The sequence below is a fragment of the Lepidochelys olivacea genome (genome assembly GCF_965140295.1).
Source record: "Lepidochelys olivacea isolate rLepOli2 genome assembly, chromosome: 9".
NCBI classification, from domain to species: Eukaryota; Metazoa; Chordata; order Testudines; family Cheloniidae; genus Lepidochelys; species Lepidochelys olivacea.
The window spans coordinates 85,498,889-85,520,129 of NC_140419.1; the positions used below are offsets into that span (position 1 = coordinate 85,498,889).

The 21,241-nt window shown below is 42.7% G+C and overlaps 1 protein-coding gene across 1 annotated transcript in view; it reads right to left on the minus strand.

The window, feature by feature from the left end:
- The window catches only part of COL4A5 (collagen type IV alpha 5 chain), a 139,605-nt gene that overhangs the window by 79,373 nt on the left and 38,991 nt on the right, over positions 1-21,241 (minus strand). The window contains exon 2 of the mRNA XM_084638759.1: positions 16,757-16,816. Coding sequence (XP_084494885.1) covers positions 16,757-16,816 — 60 coding nt within the window. The remainder of the gene's footprint in view (positions 1-16,756; positions 16,817-21,241) is intronic.

Consider the following 21,241-nt stretch of genomic DNA (forward strand, 5'->3'; position numbering starts at 1 on the left):
ACTGTACATATGTTTTACCTAGCAGACTGTGAAAGTTGCTAGTGATGGTACTTCAACTGCCACATCTAACTGACCTTCCTTCTAAAAAATGGTTTCCTCTTAGTTAAAAATTAAATGTACCCTTTTGTTTCAGGCCATTATTCCACTGTATCCACAGGTGCCAACTCTGTGGTTGCTCTGGGGCCCATTAGCTGTTTGGTGGCTGGCAGGAGGCGCTCTAGGGAGGTCAGAGAGCAGCAGGTGGGTGGGAGGTCTGGGGGAGGTGGCGGGAAGACGTGGAGCGGGGGAGGGGCCTTGGGGGAAGGAGTGGGGGCAAGGTCTCAGCCTCAGGCTGGAGCACCCTCCTGGAAAAATATAAGATCAGTCCCAGGCACTGACTTATCTAGGAATTTATTTACAGACAGTTGTACTCCTAAAGGAACAAGTATTACTATTTAGGATTTAACAAAAACTACTTGACAGTTTAATTCCAGTTTGTTGTTCTTATAAATAGGGTATCAGGCTTCAGCACTATGCATAAAGATGTAGAACCATTCTGCTGACTCACCTTAGATACAAGCCAGAGAGATGAGTATTATTAACTCAAACCCAGGATATAAAAGGGTCTGAGTGTCTCTAAAAAAGTGGAAACAAAGAATTTGGGGAGGGTGTGCCTTGCAGGGAAGACACTAGCAACAGCTAAGTTCTGGAGCAAGCTCTGGCAAAAGATTTTTATGTATTAAGTAAATATATTCATATGCAAGAGTTGTGCTAGGAAGAGCACCTCCTAGTAAAGCCCATACAATGCCTCCTACTCTTATTCGGGTTAAGGTTACAGGAGGTTACTCCTGCAAGAAGCACTGTGCGCACTAAAAGCCTGGAATTGTAGATCTACTGACAAAACACTAATTTGAAACATGCAAATAGGATACAGACCTGGATACAGGGCAGACGATAGTAAACGGATACTTTGCAAAGTCTGCATCACAGCCAAAAGGCCATACAACTAGATTTTTTTTTTTTTTGGGAGTATTGCCCAAATGTTCCTATAGGTGTTATCTTTAGAACCAGAAGCTCACCTGCATGTTTTAGGGTCTCAGTTCTAAACAAAGATTAAATTGGGAGACCAAGACATTTGAAAAGGAAAGAGACACAGGAAGCTAAACAGTTATACAGGAGAACTGCAAATAGATGCAGATGCTTCTAAAACTATGGTGTTTGGATTATGAAACAAACATGCTTCAAAGAGCACTTAAAAGTACCACCCCAGCAAATGTGGGCCTAGCAGGAGGCAAACTGTTGCCGGAGCAACTCTTGTTCAGACTCTGCTAGCAAGTCTGCCCCCAACCGTGAACAGATGATTTGAAACACTGGTCTAGGGAATAGTTATAGGATTGTAGCATAGATGTTTCCTTAGGGAATTACTTCAGACTAATTACAGCGTGAGTAGTTATTTCCTCCATAAAAATTACTGTTTGACAGATACAAGTATCTAGCCAAGGGAAGAGGTAGATAGCATTTGGCCAAGTGAGCTACCTTTATATAAGCAGGTATAAATACAGGGGGCAGATTTTCAAAGAGCTTCCATCCAGAATTGCCCACCCTACTTTATGGTTGCACTATTGTGTGCTCCCAAACCTCTAGTCTGCAGGAACAAACTTTTTCTTGGCAAATGCAGATGTCCAGCTACCTGGCTTGCCTGCACAAAACAGTGTTGGTGGGCTCCAAAACAGAAGACATTTCTGAAATCTTGGCCCAAAACGGTCAGAAAAGCCATCTATCCTTTTATGCTGGTGGGGGGCTGGGGAAGAGAAAAAGTAAACAGAAACAGCCCTGGTCAGCAGGGAAGGGGCCCTGTTTTTTGTGACAACAGACCCATTATATAAAGTTCCTATACTGCGGGTAGGGTCAGAGGAAGGGTCTCCTTGCTGGAGAAACCGGGTGTGGATGCTGAACTTTCTGAAAATTGACATGTTTTCTAGTGGAAATGGGAGGATGCTGAAAGACATGGATAATGAAGGCTAGCTAATCCTATTAGCCCAAATACTAACCTAAACCTTGCTGTCTTCCCCACTCCACTCAGCAGAAGCGTAGACACATTGGCACTCTCACATTTGGAATCTTAGGAGATGCAGCCATACATAGAATCTATGTCAACCATCACAGAATGAAAGTGCTGCTGTATTGAATGGAAAGTAGAAGAGATACTGGCAGGAGCATAAATGTTCATAAATGCGAAGTTCTTCAAACAAGAGACCTTAATGTTAGGCACCTAAAACAAAAAGTGACCTGAGCACCCACAACGTTCAGTGACTGCAATGGGTGACACAAAGGCTCAGCACTTCTGAAAACCAGGCCACTTTGATTTAGATGCCGAACTGTATGTGCCCACATACGAATAATTTAGGCACATGCTATTGCAGCACCTCGGACCCTTCCCATCAGCTGGAGGTTCTGCAGGTGTTGTATAGTATTTATTGTGTCTTGATATAGAAGTAATGACTACATACGAACGTATGAAGCTCTGATATAGAGTGCTGATAGCAGGGATGGGCAAACTTTTTGGCCCAAGGGCCACATCGGGGTGCGAAACTGTATGGAGGGCCGGGTAGGGAAGACTGTGCCTCCCCAAACAGCCTGCCCCCCCTCCCCCATCCGACCCTTCCCCACCCCCTGACTGCCCCCCTCAAAACACTCCACCCATCCAACCCCCCCCCCGCTCTTTGTCCCGACCACCGCCCCCCAGAACCCCACCCCCCGTTTCCCATCCCCTGCCCCCCCCAACCTCTGCCCTATTCAACCATCCTCTGTTCCCTGTCCCCTGCTGACCCCCGCATCCAACCGCCCCCTGTCCCCTGACTGCCCCTTTCCTCCGGCTCCGCCCTCTTTACCATGCTGCTCAGAGAAGCATGTCCGACTGCTGCGCCGCCAGGCCGGAGCCAGACTCTCTGCCACTCTGCCCTGCATGAGCGCGTGGCGGCGTGACTGCAGGAGAGGGGGGACAGTGGGGAAAGGCCGGGGGCAAGCCTCCTGGGCCAGGAGCTCAGGGGCCGGGCGAGATGGTCCCAGGGGCCAGATGTGGCCTGGGGGCCAGAGCGTGGCCACAATAGCCATTACTGAAGGGTGAGACTTGAAAGACTGCTCATTGCCATTGGACTCCCCCTTCCGTTCTTTATATTAATATTTACCTTGCCTTTCATCCAAATATGTTACTTGGTTCTATTAGATAGCATGGTACATACACCACCCTAGAGACCAAGGGCAGCTTTTCAAAAGGTATAATGTGCTTAGTGGGGTTTACCAAAATCACCGAAACAGTTTAGGTACCTCTCCCCCCTTGACTTAGGTGCCTATGAAGCTTACAAAAGCATCTCAGTAGGTCTGTAAACCTGGCCCCCAAAGCCGTTTTAGTTAGATTGCAGTCAGAAGTGTTTGAGAACCTATCCATAAGCATTAAGGAGTTTGGCTTTATCTTCACTGCGTCAAAAACACCCTTTGTGAAAAGGATTTGTTTCAGTGAGTGTTTGTCAGCAGAGATACACTGAACTGGTTAACTTTGGGGTTAGCTACAGTGTTTGAGATAACTGAAGTTACTATGCTCCCTAAAGCATAGTAACTACATACCATACACCCCTTCTGTGACCGGGGTGCCTGGATGGGCTGCACTAAGGGCAGACTGAAAGGAATAGGGCAGACAATTCCCAAACGGGTAGTTTATTCTAGAATTAGATTCACCAAGCCAGTAACAAAAACAGCTTCTGTAATACACCAGTTAACAAGGAGCCAAATACAGTCCCCTTTACGCATTCCAGCCCTTGGGTACCCTCGAGACAGCTAAGTCTAATCTAGTGAAGGGTTATTGAAAACCTGATTCACAATATGTGAGGTTCACCAATCCCATAAGAACTGGATACTTATGCCCAGGTCAATATAAGTCTCAGATTTACCCAATAATTGTGCTGATGCCAATCCTTATGTAACTAAGACTAAAGGTTTAATAATAAATTAAGGAAAAAGAAAGGAAAGTTAAAAAAAATGGTCAAAAGATCAATACACACACACACGTACGTAAAGTCCTTAGGTCAGTTTCATAGCAGAGATGGTATAAACTACTGGCTTGTATGAGTCTCTCTGGAATCATCCCAACAGGTCAGAACCCAAAAGGTAGCTTTGATATAAAGCTTGTTAAAGTCTTTCCAAGCATTTTCCAGGTTATTCCAAATATTTTGGAATATTTCTTACTGGAGCAGGAGGGAACAGTAAAAACAAAAAGCAATTTATTTTCTCCTGTGATTTTCTGTATCCTTACTACTTTGAAGTGGTCTCTCATCAGTTTGTTTGATCCTGCAAAGAGGAGTCATAATCCAGTGTTAATGACTTATCCTGTATAAGGGCACTAGACAGTCAGTATAGTCTATTAAAGCATATGAAGTGGACACAGGAATATCGTATTGTGGACAGCTGCAGCGGTAAGTAAGTGAATAGAGACCACTAGGAGACACTGAAACTTAGCAAAGCGAATACAGGAAAAGAGGCCATAATGCTGGTTGCCATGAAAAAAGGTCTGCATGTTTCCCAGTTTTGTGAGAATCACAGACAGGGAAGAAATAGGGAACATGATGTTGCTATTTAGAACTCGGTTTTTCTGCTGGATTCAAGGGTTAAAAAACACTTTAAAATGTTGCAAAGAAATATGCAGGTAAGGGTCCTCCAACTCAGCTAGTGTGCATCAGACAGCAGTTAAGAGACTGTCATAACTCTATCAGCACACTAAAAACATATGTATGTATGTCAGAACACCCCTATTTACTACAAATGCCAGCTGTACTAGAGAAGCCTACTTTCTGGATATACTCTGCACAGAAGAGATCAATTCTGATTTTTATTCCTTTCCCATCCCCACACTATTTGACTTATGGGATTTAGTCGGCAAATATAGCAACAGAGTTTCTGTATTTAAGTCCTAGACAAAAAGTAATATTTTCCCCAGACCATAAGGGTGTGGTTCACTCCTAACATGTCTTAAACCTGCCGTGAAAGGTGTGAACTGTTGAATCATAGCATACCTTTTTGTACTGTGGGCACTTCCAGGGCAGGCACAACTGTTCTGAATCATATGCAGCTGTAATTCTTTCACCAATCTAGTCTGTCATCCAAAATTAGTAATGTGTGGGGAGAGACCGAGGGATCTTTAGATTTGCCACAAAGCCTGATAGCATGGCACAAACGGAAAGTTTTACCATCATAAGGCCTAATCACATCAGCCACACTATCAGAGGCTTGTTCATCTGCACAGCTACCAATGTGATACATGCCATCATGTGCTAGCAATGCCCCTCTGCCACGTACACTGGTCAAACTGGACAGTCTCTACATAAAAGAATAAATGGACACAAATCAGACATCAAGAATTATAACATTCAAAAAACAGTTGGAGAACACTTCAATCTCTTTGGTCACTCTATCACAGACCTAAAAGTTGCAATTCTTCAACAAAAAAAAAAAACCTTCAAAAACAGACTCCAACGAGAGACTGCTGAATTGGAATTAATTTGCAAACTGGATACAATTAACTTAGGCTTGAATAGAGACTGGGAATGGATGGGTCATTACACAAAGTAAAACTATTTCCCCATGTTTATCCCCTGCCACTTTCCTCAGTTCTTGTCAACTGCTGGAAATGGCCCACCTTGATCATCACTACAAAAGATTTCTTCTCCCCCCGCCCCGCTCTCCTGCTGGTAATAGCTCACCTTAAAGTGATCACTCTTGTTACAGTGTGTATGGTAACACCAATTGTTTCATGTTCTCTATGTATATAAATCTCCCCACTGTATTTTCCACTGAATGCATCCGATGAAGTGAGCTGTAGCTCATGAAAGCTTATGCTCAAATAAATTTGTTTGTCTAAGGTGCCACAAGTCCTCCTTTTCTTTTTGCAAATACTGACTAACATGGCTGCTACTCTGAAACCTGTCACTTTCAGTGATGCTACTATTGCCTGCATTTTACAAGGGCTTTCCCAGGAAAGATACTGTACTGAGTGAGAACTGTTGGTATGCTAAAGATATAGGAACTGGAGAAAGACAAACCATCTTCTAAATGACAGGTTTCAGAGTAGCAGCCGTGTTAGTCTGTATCTGCAAAAAGAACAGGAGTACTTGTGGCACCTTAGAGATGAACAAATTTATTTCAGCATACGCTTTCGGGGGCTACAGCTCACTTCTTGCTAAATGAGACAATATAACTCAGACACAGTACAATGGACACAGGTATACTCAGCTGATACAAGTAAGTCCAAAACAAAAACTTGTTCATGAGCACTAACTACATAAGTAGCATTAAAGGACTTAATCCTGAAAGGTGTTCAGCTCCTGAAACTCATTAAGTTGTAGGCGATGCTTGTCTGCAGGCCGCCACATGCATCAGTTTCACCATATCAAATGGAAAATTCCTCTTCCAGTTAGGAATCAAGAGTAAATCCGTAGAATTGTGGCCAAGTATTTTAAATATTAACAGGACTTGTTTTACTGGATGCTTAGAAGATCCAGATTTAGCATTGGGCAGAAACTTACGAAAAATCCAGAAAAGCATCTGGAAGGTTATGGATCTGGGGTCTGCCTCCACTGAAGGCCATTGAGCGCTTCCATGCATTAATGATGTAGTACCACACACACACACCGACATTTCACGCTGGTACAGTTCACAGCAAATTCAACTGGTCTCCTCCTAGCTTTAGAGACTTCACTAGGACAAGGAAAAAAAAAAAAATCTCAAGAGCACGTGGGGGAATGTTTTTTAATGTCATCCCATGGTGCCATAAATGTGGACAGTAAACAAAGCTAGTTAAACATTTGGGCCTTGATCTTGAAATTGATAGCTCTCTATTGAAGTTTACAAGCTCTATGTGGGCAAAGCATTCTGCCTATCAATTGCAGGGTTGATTGGTATTTACAGAAAGAAGACATGGTCTCCAGAGGAGAAATGCCAAATGACAATTTGCCTTACCTGCTGCCTGCCACAACTTTACATTGGAGCAGCTTAAGATGAAGTATTTCGGTTACTTCTGTGCTGCACCTTGGACAGTCTGGTTATTTTAGCCAGAGGTAAGATGCTGGTGTCTCAGACACAGATGCTGGCAGCTTGAAGGCTAGGAATGGGATGCAGGGATGTGTGGGGACGGGGGTACAGATTTCTCATGGAACAGCTGGTTCTCACCAATTTTACTAGCCTGTAACATCCATGAGCACAAGAATTCTGCAAATGCATTCTTACTCCCCCAACCCCATAGTGAATATTTGCAGACATTGAAAAATAATAGCAGTGGTATTGGTGAGTGTGCTATTAACATACCAGTTAGCCAAGAAGCTACAGCCTGGTGCATTCACCTCCTGACACTGAAGTTGGGTGTGCTGTGTGGGTTGAGGCCAAATGCCAAGACCATCTAGTGGTCCCTTCTGGTCTTAAAAACTCTGGCACCTGAGAAGTTCACCAACAGCCAACCAGTGCTCCCTGGGGCATGGCTTGTATTAAAATAGCAATTTAAAACTACTGTAAGCAGAGCCTGGTCCTGTTCCATCAGACCCAGGTACCTGCATGATCCCAAGCCAAGCTATTACTAATGAATCGCAGCACCTAAGTCATAGTGTAGCCACTGCTTCCGCCAGCAGTGCCTTCAGAGCTTTACTATTTGCCTGTGCTCAAGTCCCCCTTGTTTGTTTAGGAGTCAACAGAAGCAGAGGTTCCCACCCTAGCCCCAGTTAGGTGGATTCCAAGTGAAATTTAGCCTGGGGGGGAAGGGAGAGAAAGGAGAAAGCAGAGGAAGCCTGGATGCTAGGAGGAGTCATGTGAAAGAGTGGGGAGGGGTGTTAGACAGCAGGAGGCAGCCTATTTGATCTGGAAAGGAGGAATAGGCGATGGGGTGTCTGAAGTTTTGCAATCAGCGGTGCTGCATAAAGCGAAGGAAAGTTCTGTTTCCTTCAAGGTGGGAGCTGAGGGTGACACCAATAGATCAGTCTGCACTTGACCGTGGCTGGAGGAGATGGTGTCCCTCCCTAGCTACTCTCTCAAGTTTTCCCCTACATAATTGCATCCAGTTTGGAGCACTCTGGGGAAGGAGTATCAAGAGAACCAGAAAAAAAGTAGTTTCTAAAAGAAAAACTAAATTAGAATATTTTTAAAAGGATGGACCTCATTGTTACAGTGGAAAGCACTAGAGGGTTGCTAGCTATTCAATGTATCAGTAGCGCAAACTGACTCAAACCTAGGAAGGCAGGAAATGTGGATCACCAGGAGAAAGGTATAGCTTTGACAGCGTAAGCAAGATTCAGTGACTGCTGGTGGGTGCATGCAGTCCTCCACATATTGACCAAGCTAAAGTCACACATTCTTTCAGTTAGCCCATGCTGTGACTTTTCCAGGAAGTTGTTAGTCAGTCAATCAGACTAGGAGTGGGGATGGATTGTCTAAAACCACATCTGTTATGGTTGTATTATGGAATCTATGTGAGTTTTAGACCTGCATCATCAGATTAAAGAATTAATTCTATGGCTGTGTTATGATCATTTAGTCTGACCTCCTACAGAATGGTCCCTATGGGCCTTAAGTCTGTCAGTTAGAATGCTAGATTCAAGTTCTAGCTACTGACAGTAACCTGAAGAACTCTGGTTGCCAATATGGAATGTTATTCCTAAGGCATACAATTAAGATATCATGAGCTAAGGGATGGCAGGCACACTTGCCAAGGAATTTCATTTGCTGGAGCCACCTGGATTCAAGGTGTGGCATCCTGGACAATTGTTAACATCAGATATCTTTGAAGTCTTATTAAATTACTTCAGTATGTTGTAATGTGCTGACACAGAACCTTGTGATACCGACAAACAAACCAGTATTTGAAGTTATTTTAGGTCATGTTCACGACTGAAGTCATCCTTGTTTCAAAGGAAGTCTCAAAGCTATGCAATCTTTGAAACTTGTGGATATGCCAGAATTGAATGGTGTGATCTTAAAATGCTATCAATTCCTCTCTAGATCCCTGTTGAAAGTGGTTAGAAGTTTGGGCAGAATAAAGTAACTTTCTGACTTGTGACCCCTGCAATAACAGGGAGCAATTTTTGACCTAGTTTACATAGCAACAACAACAACAAGATTGTATATAGGAGGTTTCAGAGTAACAGCTGTGTTAGTCTGTATTCGCAAAAAGAAAAGGAGTACTTGTGGCACCTTAGAGACTAACCAATTTATATATAGGAGGTGTTCACAGACAGAGACAACCTTCTTTCCCATTCACAGTGACAAATGTTCCCTGAGGTAATTGCAACAGCTGCTTACATGGGAAGTATTTAATGGCCTAAAATTAGGCCCCTAAACTTAAAAGAAGTGGGCTGATTTTCACAAGTGCTGAGCACCCAAATCCCACTGAATTCAAGGGAAACAGTAGATACTCAATAACTTTTAAAGAAGCTTCCTCTGTTTAGGAACCTGACACTAATGACCCAGCATGACAAAGGTCCATTGGGGGTTCATTATTCGGTCAGCAACTCTTGTCAGGCGGTCAAGGTCACTACATCTAACATGCTGTTGTCAATCATTATCTACAAAGTGTCATGCAAGGTATATACAAACTGGTAACATGCTGGTCCTGAAAATCATTGTGTGATGGATGTATGGTAAACCCAGAAAAGGACTTTGTAGATACATGCTGTAAATGTGTTCTTAAAATATATCTGTCAGGTAGTATCTAAGCCATGCCTCTTTCAGAAGGAGCAGCGTGGAGACACATTCAAGCAAATGGAATCAATGTAAAGGCATGACTAAATACAAAGAAAAAGTACATTTACATGCAAGTAAACAAAGCCATTGAAAAATGAATACTTAATCTTGCTAGGGGATGGAGACTGCACCCTCAAGGAGCCTTCTGGCCTCCTGAAGCAGAGAGTCAATGAACTTTGGGAAGACAGGGCTTCCTACATCTTGCTGGGATGTAGATACCATACTTTGTCTGGGCTTACTTTTCAAATATATATCAAAGGTTTACTGGACTGTGAAGACAGGGGTCTGACACTCAAATAATAAGCAATTGAAATGAACAATATAATAGGAGTATCAAGTAACTGAATTTATGAAAGCCTATGACACTGGGGATTAATATACTGAAATGTGTGCATTTATGCTACACGAGTAATTATGAATACTCACTGATATTATGCTTTAAAGTCTGTGATCAAACCCAGGGAGAAACAGGTTTTCCCCAGGCAGGAGGGAAGGGAACTCAGTGGTTTGAGCATTGGCCTGCTAAACCCACGGTTTAGAGTTCAATCCTTGAGGGGGGCATTTAGGGATCTGGGGCAAAAATTGAGGATTGGTCCTGCTTTGAGCAGGGGGTTGGACAAGATGATCTCCTGAGGTCCCTTCCAACTCTGATATTCTATGATTCTATGATTCATCTACCTTCCTCCAATATAAATTAAGCATTATGAAATCAAAACAATAGAAGCCCCATTTACTTCTGAATCAGCAGGGAGATGGGAAATCAATATGAAGGGAAGAACAGCAGGAAGTCTTCCTGCCTTTTAACAGGGTCAATAAACTTTGCCAGATATAAGCAGAAACAGAAAGCCATTTTGGAATCCATCACCTGATGGATTCAAAGGGGCCAGAGCTCTTGAAATCAGACTGTTGGGTCCTTCAGCAAGGGGGGTTGAAGACTGAACTGAATTTAGGAGAGAAATCTGCTAAGGAAAAAGATAACTTGCTGAAATTAAGTTTTAGATGCGTATTTTTACTTTTGTTTGCTTGTAACCCTTTCTTTCTTTCTGCCTTGTATCTGGTATCACTTAATCCTATTTTTTTGTTAAATAAGTTTGTTGCACTTTTACTCTGAACCATTTGAGTTCTCTGGCTGAAATATAAGTGTTTGTTCAAACCCCAGTTAAATTAATGAGCTGTAATGTATTGTCTCTTTTAAAAGACCAATGAATTTAAAACTTCTGTGAGTGTTACAGCAGAGAGCTGGACACTGCAGGGCAGAGGGCTTGGGGGACATTCAGAACTGGGGGAATGTTGGGGTCACCCTGCAAAAAGTAACTAGGCTGTGGAAGCCAGGGTGTGACATACGTGTGTGTGTCAAAAGTTGTGAGCCACAGCAGCATAGCACTGAAGGCATCCAGAGTTACAGGACAGGTGGCGACAACCCCTTACTGGTCTGGGTTATACCCCAAAGAGTCACCCTCAGGTTGCTGCCTCAATAAAATTACTTTAAATGTAGCAGCTGGAAACCACATGATCAGCCAGTCACCCAGGTAACATCAGCAAGTGCTCTGTTGAGTTTGGGGGAAGGGTTTGCGACTCAAATGGTACTGAATTGACAAAGCCAATTTACAAGTATGTCTAAGGAACGAAGTTTCTTCAAGAAACAAAGGTCCCTATTTAAAAATGGCAAGAAATTCACTATAGAGTGAGGATCATGTTGGCAATTTGACCAACAATTCCTTTTCTCTCTCTGAGCAACGTTCCCTTTCCACCTATGCATGGCTAATTAAAAAAGGGGAAAATGCATCTCCAGCATGTGGGGTAAGGAAAAATGTGTGTACTGCTTCCCTGTGCCTCCCGCCCCCCCAACGGGTTATATTTAGAGAAGTATAAAGTATATAGCAATGACAGAGTAGGTTGTACTGTTGAGGAATGGCACTATACAGTAGAATCTCAGAGTTACAAATACCTTGAGAATGGCGGTTGTTTAACTCTGAAATGTTTGTAACTGAACAAAACATTATGGTTGTTCTTTCAAAAGTTTACTACAACTGAACATTGACTTAATACAACTTTGAAACTTTACTATGCAGAAGGAAAATGTTGCTTTCCCTTTATTTTTAGGGGTTTAGGTTTAACACAGTACTGTATTTGCTTTTTTCCCCCCCCTTCATCTCTGCTGCTGCCTGATTGCGTACTTCTGGTTCCAAATGAGGTGTGAGGTTGACTGGTCACTTCGTAACTCTGGCGTTCATAATTCTGAGGTTCTATTGTACATAAAAGAAAGAGTCTCAAATACAGAAAAAAATCTCAAAATGACAAACTGTACCATAGACTCTCTATGGACAAAAATTCTATCTTTGAACAATGAAAGTATAGCAATAGCAATATGCTACCAGCCACCTGACCAGAGAGGGGACTGTGAAATGCTCAAGGAGATTAAAGAGGATACTACTACTACAACAGCCAGAAAACTCAAGAACAATGGGGGATTTCAACTATCTCCAGGTTGATTGGGTATATGCACTCAGGATAAGATGCAGAGATAAAAATGTCGACAAACCATTAAGGACTACTACTTGGAGCAGCTTAGTCCTGGAACTCACAAGGGGAAATGAAATTCTTGATTTAGTCCTCAGTGGTGGACAGGATCTGGTCTGAAAGGACTATAGCTGAACTTCTCAGTAACAGTGACCATAATAGCGGCAGAGAATTCTGTGGCACCTTATAGACTAACAGACATATTGGAGCATAAGTGTTTGTGGGTGAATACCCACTTCGTCAGATGCAGACTAACACGGCTACCCCTCTGATAGTGACCATAATGTAATTAAATTTAACATCCCTATAGGTGGGGGGAAATATAAAAACACTCACACCCCACAATAGCATTTAATAAAAAAGCGAGGAAGCTAGTTAAACTTAAGTACATGAAAAGCAGAAAGTCTGCTAAGCAACCAATGGGGCCACTGGACGATCAAAGCGCTAAAGGAGTACTCAGGAAAGACACTGCCATTGCTGAGAAGCAAAATGAATTCTTTGCGTCTGTCTTCACTGAAGAGGATGCGAGGGAGATTCCCAAACCTGAACCAATCCTTGTGTGACAAATTTGAGGAACTGTCCCAGATTGAGGTGTCAATAGAGATGGTTTGGGAATAAACTGATGAACTAAACAGTAATAAAAGTCATCAGGACCTGATGGTATTCAGCCAAGTGTTTTGAAAGAACTCAAAAAGGAAATTGCAGAACTGTGGTATGTAATCTCTCTCTTAAATCAACTTCTGTCCCAGATGACTGGAGGGTAGCTAATATAATTCCTATTTAAAAAAAAAAAAAAAAAAAAAAAAAAAAAGGGCTCCAGAGGCAATCCTGGAAATTACAGGCCAGTAAGATTAATTTCAGTACCAGGCAAACTGGTTGAAATCATAGCAAACAGAATTATCAGGCACATATAAACACAATATCTTGGGAACATGTCAACATGGCTTTTGTAAAGGGAAATCATGCTTCAACAATCTATTAAAATTCTTTGAGGATGCCAGTGAGCATGTGGACAAGGGTGATCTAGTCGATATAATGTACCTGGACTTTCAGAAAGCCTTTAATATGGTCTCTCACTAAAGGCTCTTAGGCAAAGTAAGCAGTCATGGATAAAAAGGGAAGTATCCTCTCATGAATCATAACTGGTTAAAAGACGACAAAAATCAAAGGGTATAAATTAATCAAAGGAATAAATGGTAAGTTTTCACAATGCAGACAGGTAAATAGCAGGATCCCTGTCTAAAGGACCCACATCTAAAATACTGCATGCAGATCTGGTTGCCCCATCCCAAAAAAAAAAAAAAAAAAAAAAAAAAAAAGACACTAGAACTGGAAAAGGTACAGAGAAAGGCAATAAATATGATTTGAGGTGTGGAACAGCTTCTATATGAGGAGAGATCAAAAGAAGACTGGGACTATTCAGTTTAGAAAGACAGCTAAGGGGGTGGGGATGCGATAGATGTCTACAAAATCATGGATGGTAGAGAAAGTGAATGGGGAAGTGTTATTTACCCCTTCACATAACACAAGTATCAGGGAGTCAGCCAATTAAATTAATAGACAGTAGGTTTAAAAACTAACAAAAGGAAATATTTCTTCACACAGTACACAATCAACCAACCTGTAGAACTCTTTGCCAGGCGATGTTGTGAAGGCCAAAAATATAAAACTTATCAAATTCTTTTTAGAACTAAGTTCATGGAGGATAGGTCCATCACTAGCTATTAGCCAAGACTGTCAGAGATGCAACTGCACACTCTGGGTGTCCCTAAACCTCTGACTGGCAGAAGCTGGGACTGGGCGACAGAGGATATATCACTCAAAATTGCCCTGTTCTGCTCATTCCCTTGGAAGCATGTGGACTGGCCACTGTCAGAACACAAGATACTGGGCTAGATGGACCTTTAGTCTGACCTCGCACAGCCGTTCTTGTGTTATGTCATGGTTTTATGTCACCAGCAAAAATTTGGAGGGCCACAGAGTAAGGGATTATCTCCAGTTATGAAGGCAAGGTGTGCAGGATGTTACTATATACCCCATCATTTAAACACAGGGCAATTATTAAGGGATCCATGTTTACACGACTCCCCTGTTAGGAGTCCAAGGAAGAAGGAAAGCCCTGAATAATTTTAACTAACATTAATCCAGTTGGAAATTTCCTAGTAACATGAGCAAGGTGCAGGCAATTGCCTAGAGTATGGCTCCTGCACTGGAAAAATGTCCCTCAGCTACTACAGTGCTCCTGGAATTTGGTAATGGGAAACACAGAGGAATAAAAAGAATCAAGGAGTTACTCAAGTGTGGTCAATAGGTCTGGACATTCAGAAAACTACATGGGAATATATCAATATAAACATTACCAGGCTTTTCAGGCACAGGGGGCCAGATCCTCAGCTGGTCTAATTAGATGTCGATCTAGCCCTAAATTAGGATCTTCCCTTAGTTTGCGGCAAGTTAGATTCAGATTAGGTACTAGAGAAACTGTCTAACTACAAGGCTAGTTAAGCACTGGAACAGGGTACCTAAGGAGGCTACAGAATCCCACCAGTGGAGGCTTTGCAAGAGCAGGTTAGACAAACACCTGTCCGAGAGGGTCTAGGTTATTTGATCCTGCTGCAGCACAGGTATTCCAGCCCTATATTTCTATAATCCCATCATCATGTTGCATTCTGAGGAGAGGATAAGTTGTTCATCAACCAAGATTCAGAATTTCAGGAACACAGGCAGCCATGTTCATGGCCCAAAGGACCAACATTTTACCAGCACCATCCAGTTTCAGATCAAAAGTATAAAGTAAGGAACATTCCCTTCAAACAAATCACCATCAACCCATCTCTCATCGGGAGCGGTGAGTCCATTCTAGTCACAAAAAAACCCTGCCTCTCAAAGAGGGATAGCAGCATCCAGTACTAAGAGGAGACTGGCTATAGCAGGACTGGGCAAACTTTTTGGCCCAAGAGCCCCATCAGGGTCGCAAAACTATATGGCAGGCCGGGTAGGGAAGGCTGTGCCTCCCAAAATAGCCTGGCCCTGGCCCCCACCCCCTATCTGCCCCTTCCCACCCCCCCAACTGCCCCCCTCAGAACCCCCAACCTATCAGCCCCCCTGCTCCTTGTCCCCTGACTGCCCCCTCCTGGGACCCCCCCACCCCTAACCATCCCCTATCCAACCCCCCCTGCTCCCTGTCACCTGACTGTCCCAACCCCTATCCACACCCCCGACCAGCCCCCGGAGACTCCCATGCCCTATCCAACCCCCCCTCGTTCCCCATCCCCTGACCACCCCCCCAAAACCTCCGCCCCATCCAACCACCCCCTGCTCCCTGTCCCTTGACTTCCACCCCGGGCCCCCCTGCTCCCCATCCCCTTACCATGCCAGAGCCAGCCACACTGCACAGCAAGAGCAGTGGGCCAGAGCCCAGGCGACGCAGTGGCATGGTTGCATGGGAGGGGCCGAGGGCTTGCCTCCCCAGCTGGAGCTCAGGGGCCGGGCAGGACGGTCCCGTGGGCTGGATGTGGCCCGCAAGCCATAGTTTGCCCACCTCTGGGCTATAGCATCCCTCAGAACACAAAGCAAATCACAAGCCTAGTATTCTCTGTTTCCCACCAGGTCTACCCTAGTGGGTAATAAGGAGTTCTCCTTAGCCAATTCTGACATATTGCTATGTTACTCCAAAAGAACTCTAAGCCAAAGATCTTGTTATCTGTAGTAAACTGGGAGCCCAGTTTGCTTCAAATTGGGAAGACTGATTCTTGGAAGACATCAAACCTTCCCAATATTGCATCGCTCTCCTTTTTTAAAGGGCTTTTTCTAGCTTCTGAAAATGTAAGGCTGCTTCCTCGGATGCAGAAGAAAAGTAGAAGCAGCTGGAAGCATTGAAACTGTCCAGTTCACTTGATACAGCTTGCTTGGTCTTAGGAAGACTGAAATCTTCTATTAACATATAAGTCAACAAGGAAGAGGAGTAAACAGGAAAGCTAGTTGTCAGGAAAGCTTTGTGCACGCCCATGATTTAGTTGCATATCAAGACAGCAGAGGGGAACTTGGGTAACAGTAGTGAACATGACTTTCCATTGTGTCAAATCTGCCTCCCTAATGTTCTCAGTCTAATATACCAAGACAAGTATATTTATCGCTTTCTTCCCTCCCACCCTTCCCGCTAAAGTGATGTTAGGAGCCCACTTAACTTGCTGCTACCATATGGGTCCATTAGGCCTCACCCACTCCCTGAGATTTACTATTGTTATAACAAAAAGCACATGGGCAAGTGTTGTATTGTGTGAACGAACCAATTACCACCAAAAAATGCCCAGAAGTACAGCACACTCACCACTGTACAGTACATTAAGTTTAAAAAAAAAAAAGAAAAGAAAATAGAAAAAAGTTTTACTTAAGTGTTTTACCCAACTTCATTAAATCCTGAACAATTCAACTGTTTCAGAAGCTATTTTCAACTGATGAAAAATTTAAGCAGAGGGTTTACCTTTTCGCCTTTTACTCCACTACAGTCACATTTGGATCCTGATGTACATCCATGGCAAGCCTTAAGAGAAATAAAAAGGCATTAGAAGCTTTTAATTGCAGATTGAACACTACCCCTATGCAAGAGTGCACTAAATATTTTTAAATGCCTTAAATACTAGTTTTAAAATCCATAAAAGTCATCTAGCCTCCATGTGGTCAAACTGGATATAGTTTATGAAAAGCTTTGAGGCAGACTAGTTTTATACATCATGCCCAAGGTGGGAGGTAGCCTATGTTGTAAAACTTATGCATGCAATGACACCAGCCTGGGGAAACTCAGAGCAAGTTTTATTTATTTATTTTTTACAATAGTAAGGTACTAACATAGCTTTCCTGGCCAGGTTCCAGATCTGGGAAGAACATTTCAGTAAGGGCTCCAGCCACCAGATGGCACTTTCTGAACAGTATTTACACAGCTGAGACCAAACCTTAACAGGTTGGATTTATCAAGAGGCTAATGGAAAGGTACTTATTACATGATGAATTCCACTTCTACAGCCCAGTTACCATCAGAACTATAAAAACATAACACCAGGCATATCCCCATCAACTGTGTATCCAAGAGCATGATAAAGTAGGTTACAAAGGGTCATTCTGGCATTAAGGGGAGAGCTTGCTCTTGCTCAGGTCCGAGCAAGAGCATCAATTGGTGATACCCGAGCCAGATCACACTATTACATCACATTCACTTAATTTCTAACCTATTTTCTTTCAACATCTGTTACAGAACTCCAGAGTTTTTCAAAAATATGATTAGACTCACTGGCATGTGGGTTCTTTAATTTCCCCCACAGGAGCCCCCTGCCTCCCAGCTGGAGATCAGCAGATGAAGTGTAGCATGACATGTCTATACTGATATGCAGTGATTATTAAGCTTTTTTACAGTTAGTTAATCACAAGCAGTAACACTAGAATGGTCACAATTTGGAATAGTTTGACTAGTAATAACACTTGTCTAGAACAAAAAGTACAGCAGGTTTCAGAGTGGTAGCCGTGTTAGTCTGTATCAACAAAAACGAGTACTTGTGGCACCTTGGAGAGTTACACTTATTTGGGCATAAGCTTTTGTGGGCTAAAACCCACTTCCTACTATATTTTCCACTCCATGCATTGGATGAAGATCTATATCTATCCACACACACTCACAGTACATGAAAAGACAGGGGTTGCCTACTAATTCTAACAAGACAATTTAATTAAAGTGGGCTATTATCAGCAGGAGAAAAAAAAATCACTTTTGTAGTGGTAATCAGGGTAGTCCATTTCAAACAGTTGACAAGGTGTGAGTAACAGTAGGGGGAAAAATTAGCATGGGGAAATTAGTTTTTATAGTTTGTGTAATGACCCATCCACTCCCAGTCTTTATTCAGGTCTAATTTGATGGTATCCAGTTTGCAAATTAATTCCAGTTCTGCAGTTTCTCATTGGAGTGTTTCTGAAGTTTTTCTGTTGAAAAATTGCCACTTTTAAGTCTGTTATTGAGCAACCAGGGAGGTTGAAGTGTTCTCCGACTGGTTTTTGAATGTTATAAATTCTTGACGTCTGATTTGTGTCCATTTATTCTTTTGCGTAGAGACTGTACATTGACCAAATCAGACATGGCAGAGGGGCATTGCTGGCACATGATGGCATATAATCACATTGGTAGATGTGCAGGCAAATGAGCCCCTGATGGTGCGGCTGATGTGGTTAGGTCCTATGATGGTGTCCCTTGAATAGATGTGGACAGAGTTGGCAACAAGGTTTGTTGCAGGGATAGATTCCTGCGTTAATGTTTTTGTTGTATGGTGTGTAATTGCTGGTGAGTATTTACTTCATGTTGGGGGGGGGGGCGGGGGCTGTTCATAAGAAAGGACTGGCCTGTCTCAAGGTCTGTGAGAGTGAGGGATCATCCTTCAGGATAGGTTGCAGATCCTTGATGATGCACTGGAGAGGTTTTATAGTTGGGGGTTGAAGGTGACAGCTAGTGGCATTCTGTTACTCTTTGTTGGGCCTGTCCTGTAGTAAGTGACTTCTGGGTACTCTTCTGGCTCTGTCAATCTGCTCCTTCACTTTAGCAGGTGGGCATTGTAGTTTTAAGAACGCTTGATAGAGATCCTGTAGGTGTTTGTGTCTGAGGGACTGGAGCAAATGAGGTTGTATTTTAGAGCTTGGCTGTGGACAATGGATCGTGTGAGGTGGTCTGGATGGAAGCTGGAGGCATGTAGGTAAGTACACCACATGTGTTAAACTTTGCAATACTAAAACTTTTCAACATTTTATACAAAGTAAGTTTCAGTCAAATAGGCACAGCCCTTTGCGTGTCAGACCTTTGGTATGCCATGCTTGAACTATTTTTCCTTATCAGAGCCTTGCTAAGACATGACCCATCACCTACCTGGCACTGGGAACATACTGGCTCATAGCCTAAACAGATTATTAAGCCTCAAACTGAAAAACAGAACTTCATTCACCTGCAGCTATGCTAATCTGGGATGGTGTTAATTGTTGCAGTGAGACAACTGAGGTTGTGTCAGCTGTCACAATTCTAGTACAACTGCATTAAGTCACTGAGACATACCCCAAATTCTCCATTTTTCAGTTATACATAGTTCCTGTATTTGGAACAGTTAAAGTCTCAAATCCTTTGATCAGTACAAGGTGAGTAAAACAGGGTCAGACTCATTGATTAGGAAGGATCACATCATGCAATTTAGTATCCTAAGGGCCAAGAACTCTGTTCAACAGTTGACTAGAAGACAGACTGTAAATTTGTTTTTACAAGTAGTTTTAAGATTAATTCCACGATCAATTTTTTTAAAAAATGGATTTAGTTACATGTGACATTACTGTCCGTCCCCCCCACTATATCAAGCTGTCCTTAAAGTAGAGCTAAAGTTCTTCCCTCCCTTAGCCTGCTTCCATTTTAAATAAAGTCTCCCCGCCCCCCCATATGCTTTTTGGTATGTTGGGGCTATAAACATTCAAACAAACCTTTTTGATCAAAATTAAGGAATTCTTCATTTCTGCCTTTGACCGCACTCAAGAGCCTTTGCTATGCTAAGGCTGGACTCCTTCCATTTTGAGCAAGACTCTTCCTTAGCAAGTTTGAGAAAAGTAACGAGCGTCTGGGCTGGACATTCTACTGAAGGGCCCAGTGAGTTCTGAATGCCTGGTTCATATGCTTTATCTGGGGTGAATGTGATCTTCAGCAATTTCAGAATAAGAGAAGGAAGCTATAAGACACCTGTCTGAAGGACAGAGAAAACAGTTTTTAGACGGTACTGCAATCAGATGTCAGCCATTTCAGACTAAAAATCCTTGTATGAATTATTCACTCAGTGTATCAGGTGAGATTTCCCTAGCAATCTCACTTATCTTCCTGTTTATAGGTTATTCTAATCCCCAAGATGTGTAGAGCTAGAATTTGGCAGGTAGTTCAGGTGAAAAGACAGAAATCTGTTGGGTGATAACCAACAAGTCAGATACTAAAAAGAACAAAGGAGACCCATTTCATCTGCAAACTGAGTTGTTTGTTTAGGTTCTTTTGGTAATATTAAGGTCACTTCTAAATGGAAAAAGTGTGCACAAGAAGCAAGCTGCTGAAATACAACACCTATTGTACAGTACACTAGTGTTTAAATTTTTCTTTGCCAGACACCTACTAACCAGAAGATTAAAGCTACAAGCCAGAGGCTGAAGAGTTTTGGTATCACAAGTTTATTGTTAACGTGTGTCATTGAAGTATCCACAATTATGCTGGGAATTTCTCCTCCTCCGCAACAGTGACAATTTCTTATTCAAATCGCCAGACAAGCTTTAGGACCACTTTTACAATACAAGCCTGCTCTCTCAACATCAGGGTTCCCATGCCTGGGGAAACAAAGGTCAGCATGGTAAAAAGTCAGTCTTCTGCATGGCTACAGCCTTCAACTTGCCCTAGTTGATAACTGCGGAACAGGAAAACGTCAGTATTAGTGAGAAACAATGCAGTGAAAGGCATTAATTCTCAGGCCTGTAAAATGAATTGAAAAAATAACTATATAGCACCTTTCAGCAGAGGGTGTCAGAGCATTGCAAGAACATTTATCAGGCCTCACTGAGCCCCTGTGAGGTAGTTATTCTTCTGTTTTACAGGTGGGGAAACAGAAGCAAAAGAGGCAAAAGTGATTTGCTCAATATTACACAGTAAGTCAGCAGCGATATTGGGAACAGAACCCAGGAGCCTTTGTTCCCAGTCAGCTGCTTTAGTCACAAGATCACGTTCTGTGTACCATAATTGCTGCAGCATGGACAGCATCAATCTAAGAAAACAGCAAAGACTGTGCAGTGCATAGGAATGTGACTTGACCTGAAGGATCTACCTCTAAGAAGAGTTCGTTCTCCAGGCCCACTCTAACCTTTACCCTCTGAGACTGGAAAAGGGGGGGAGGGAGCAGTATGTAAAATATTACAAGAACTGCTT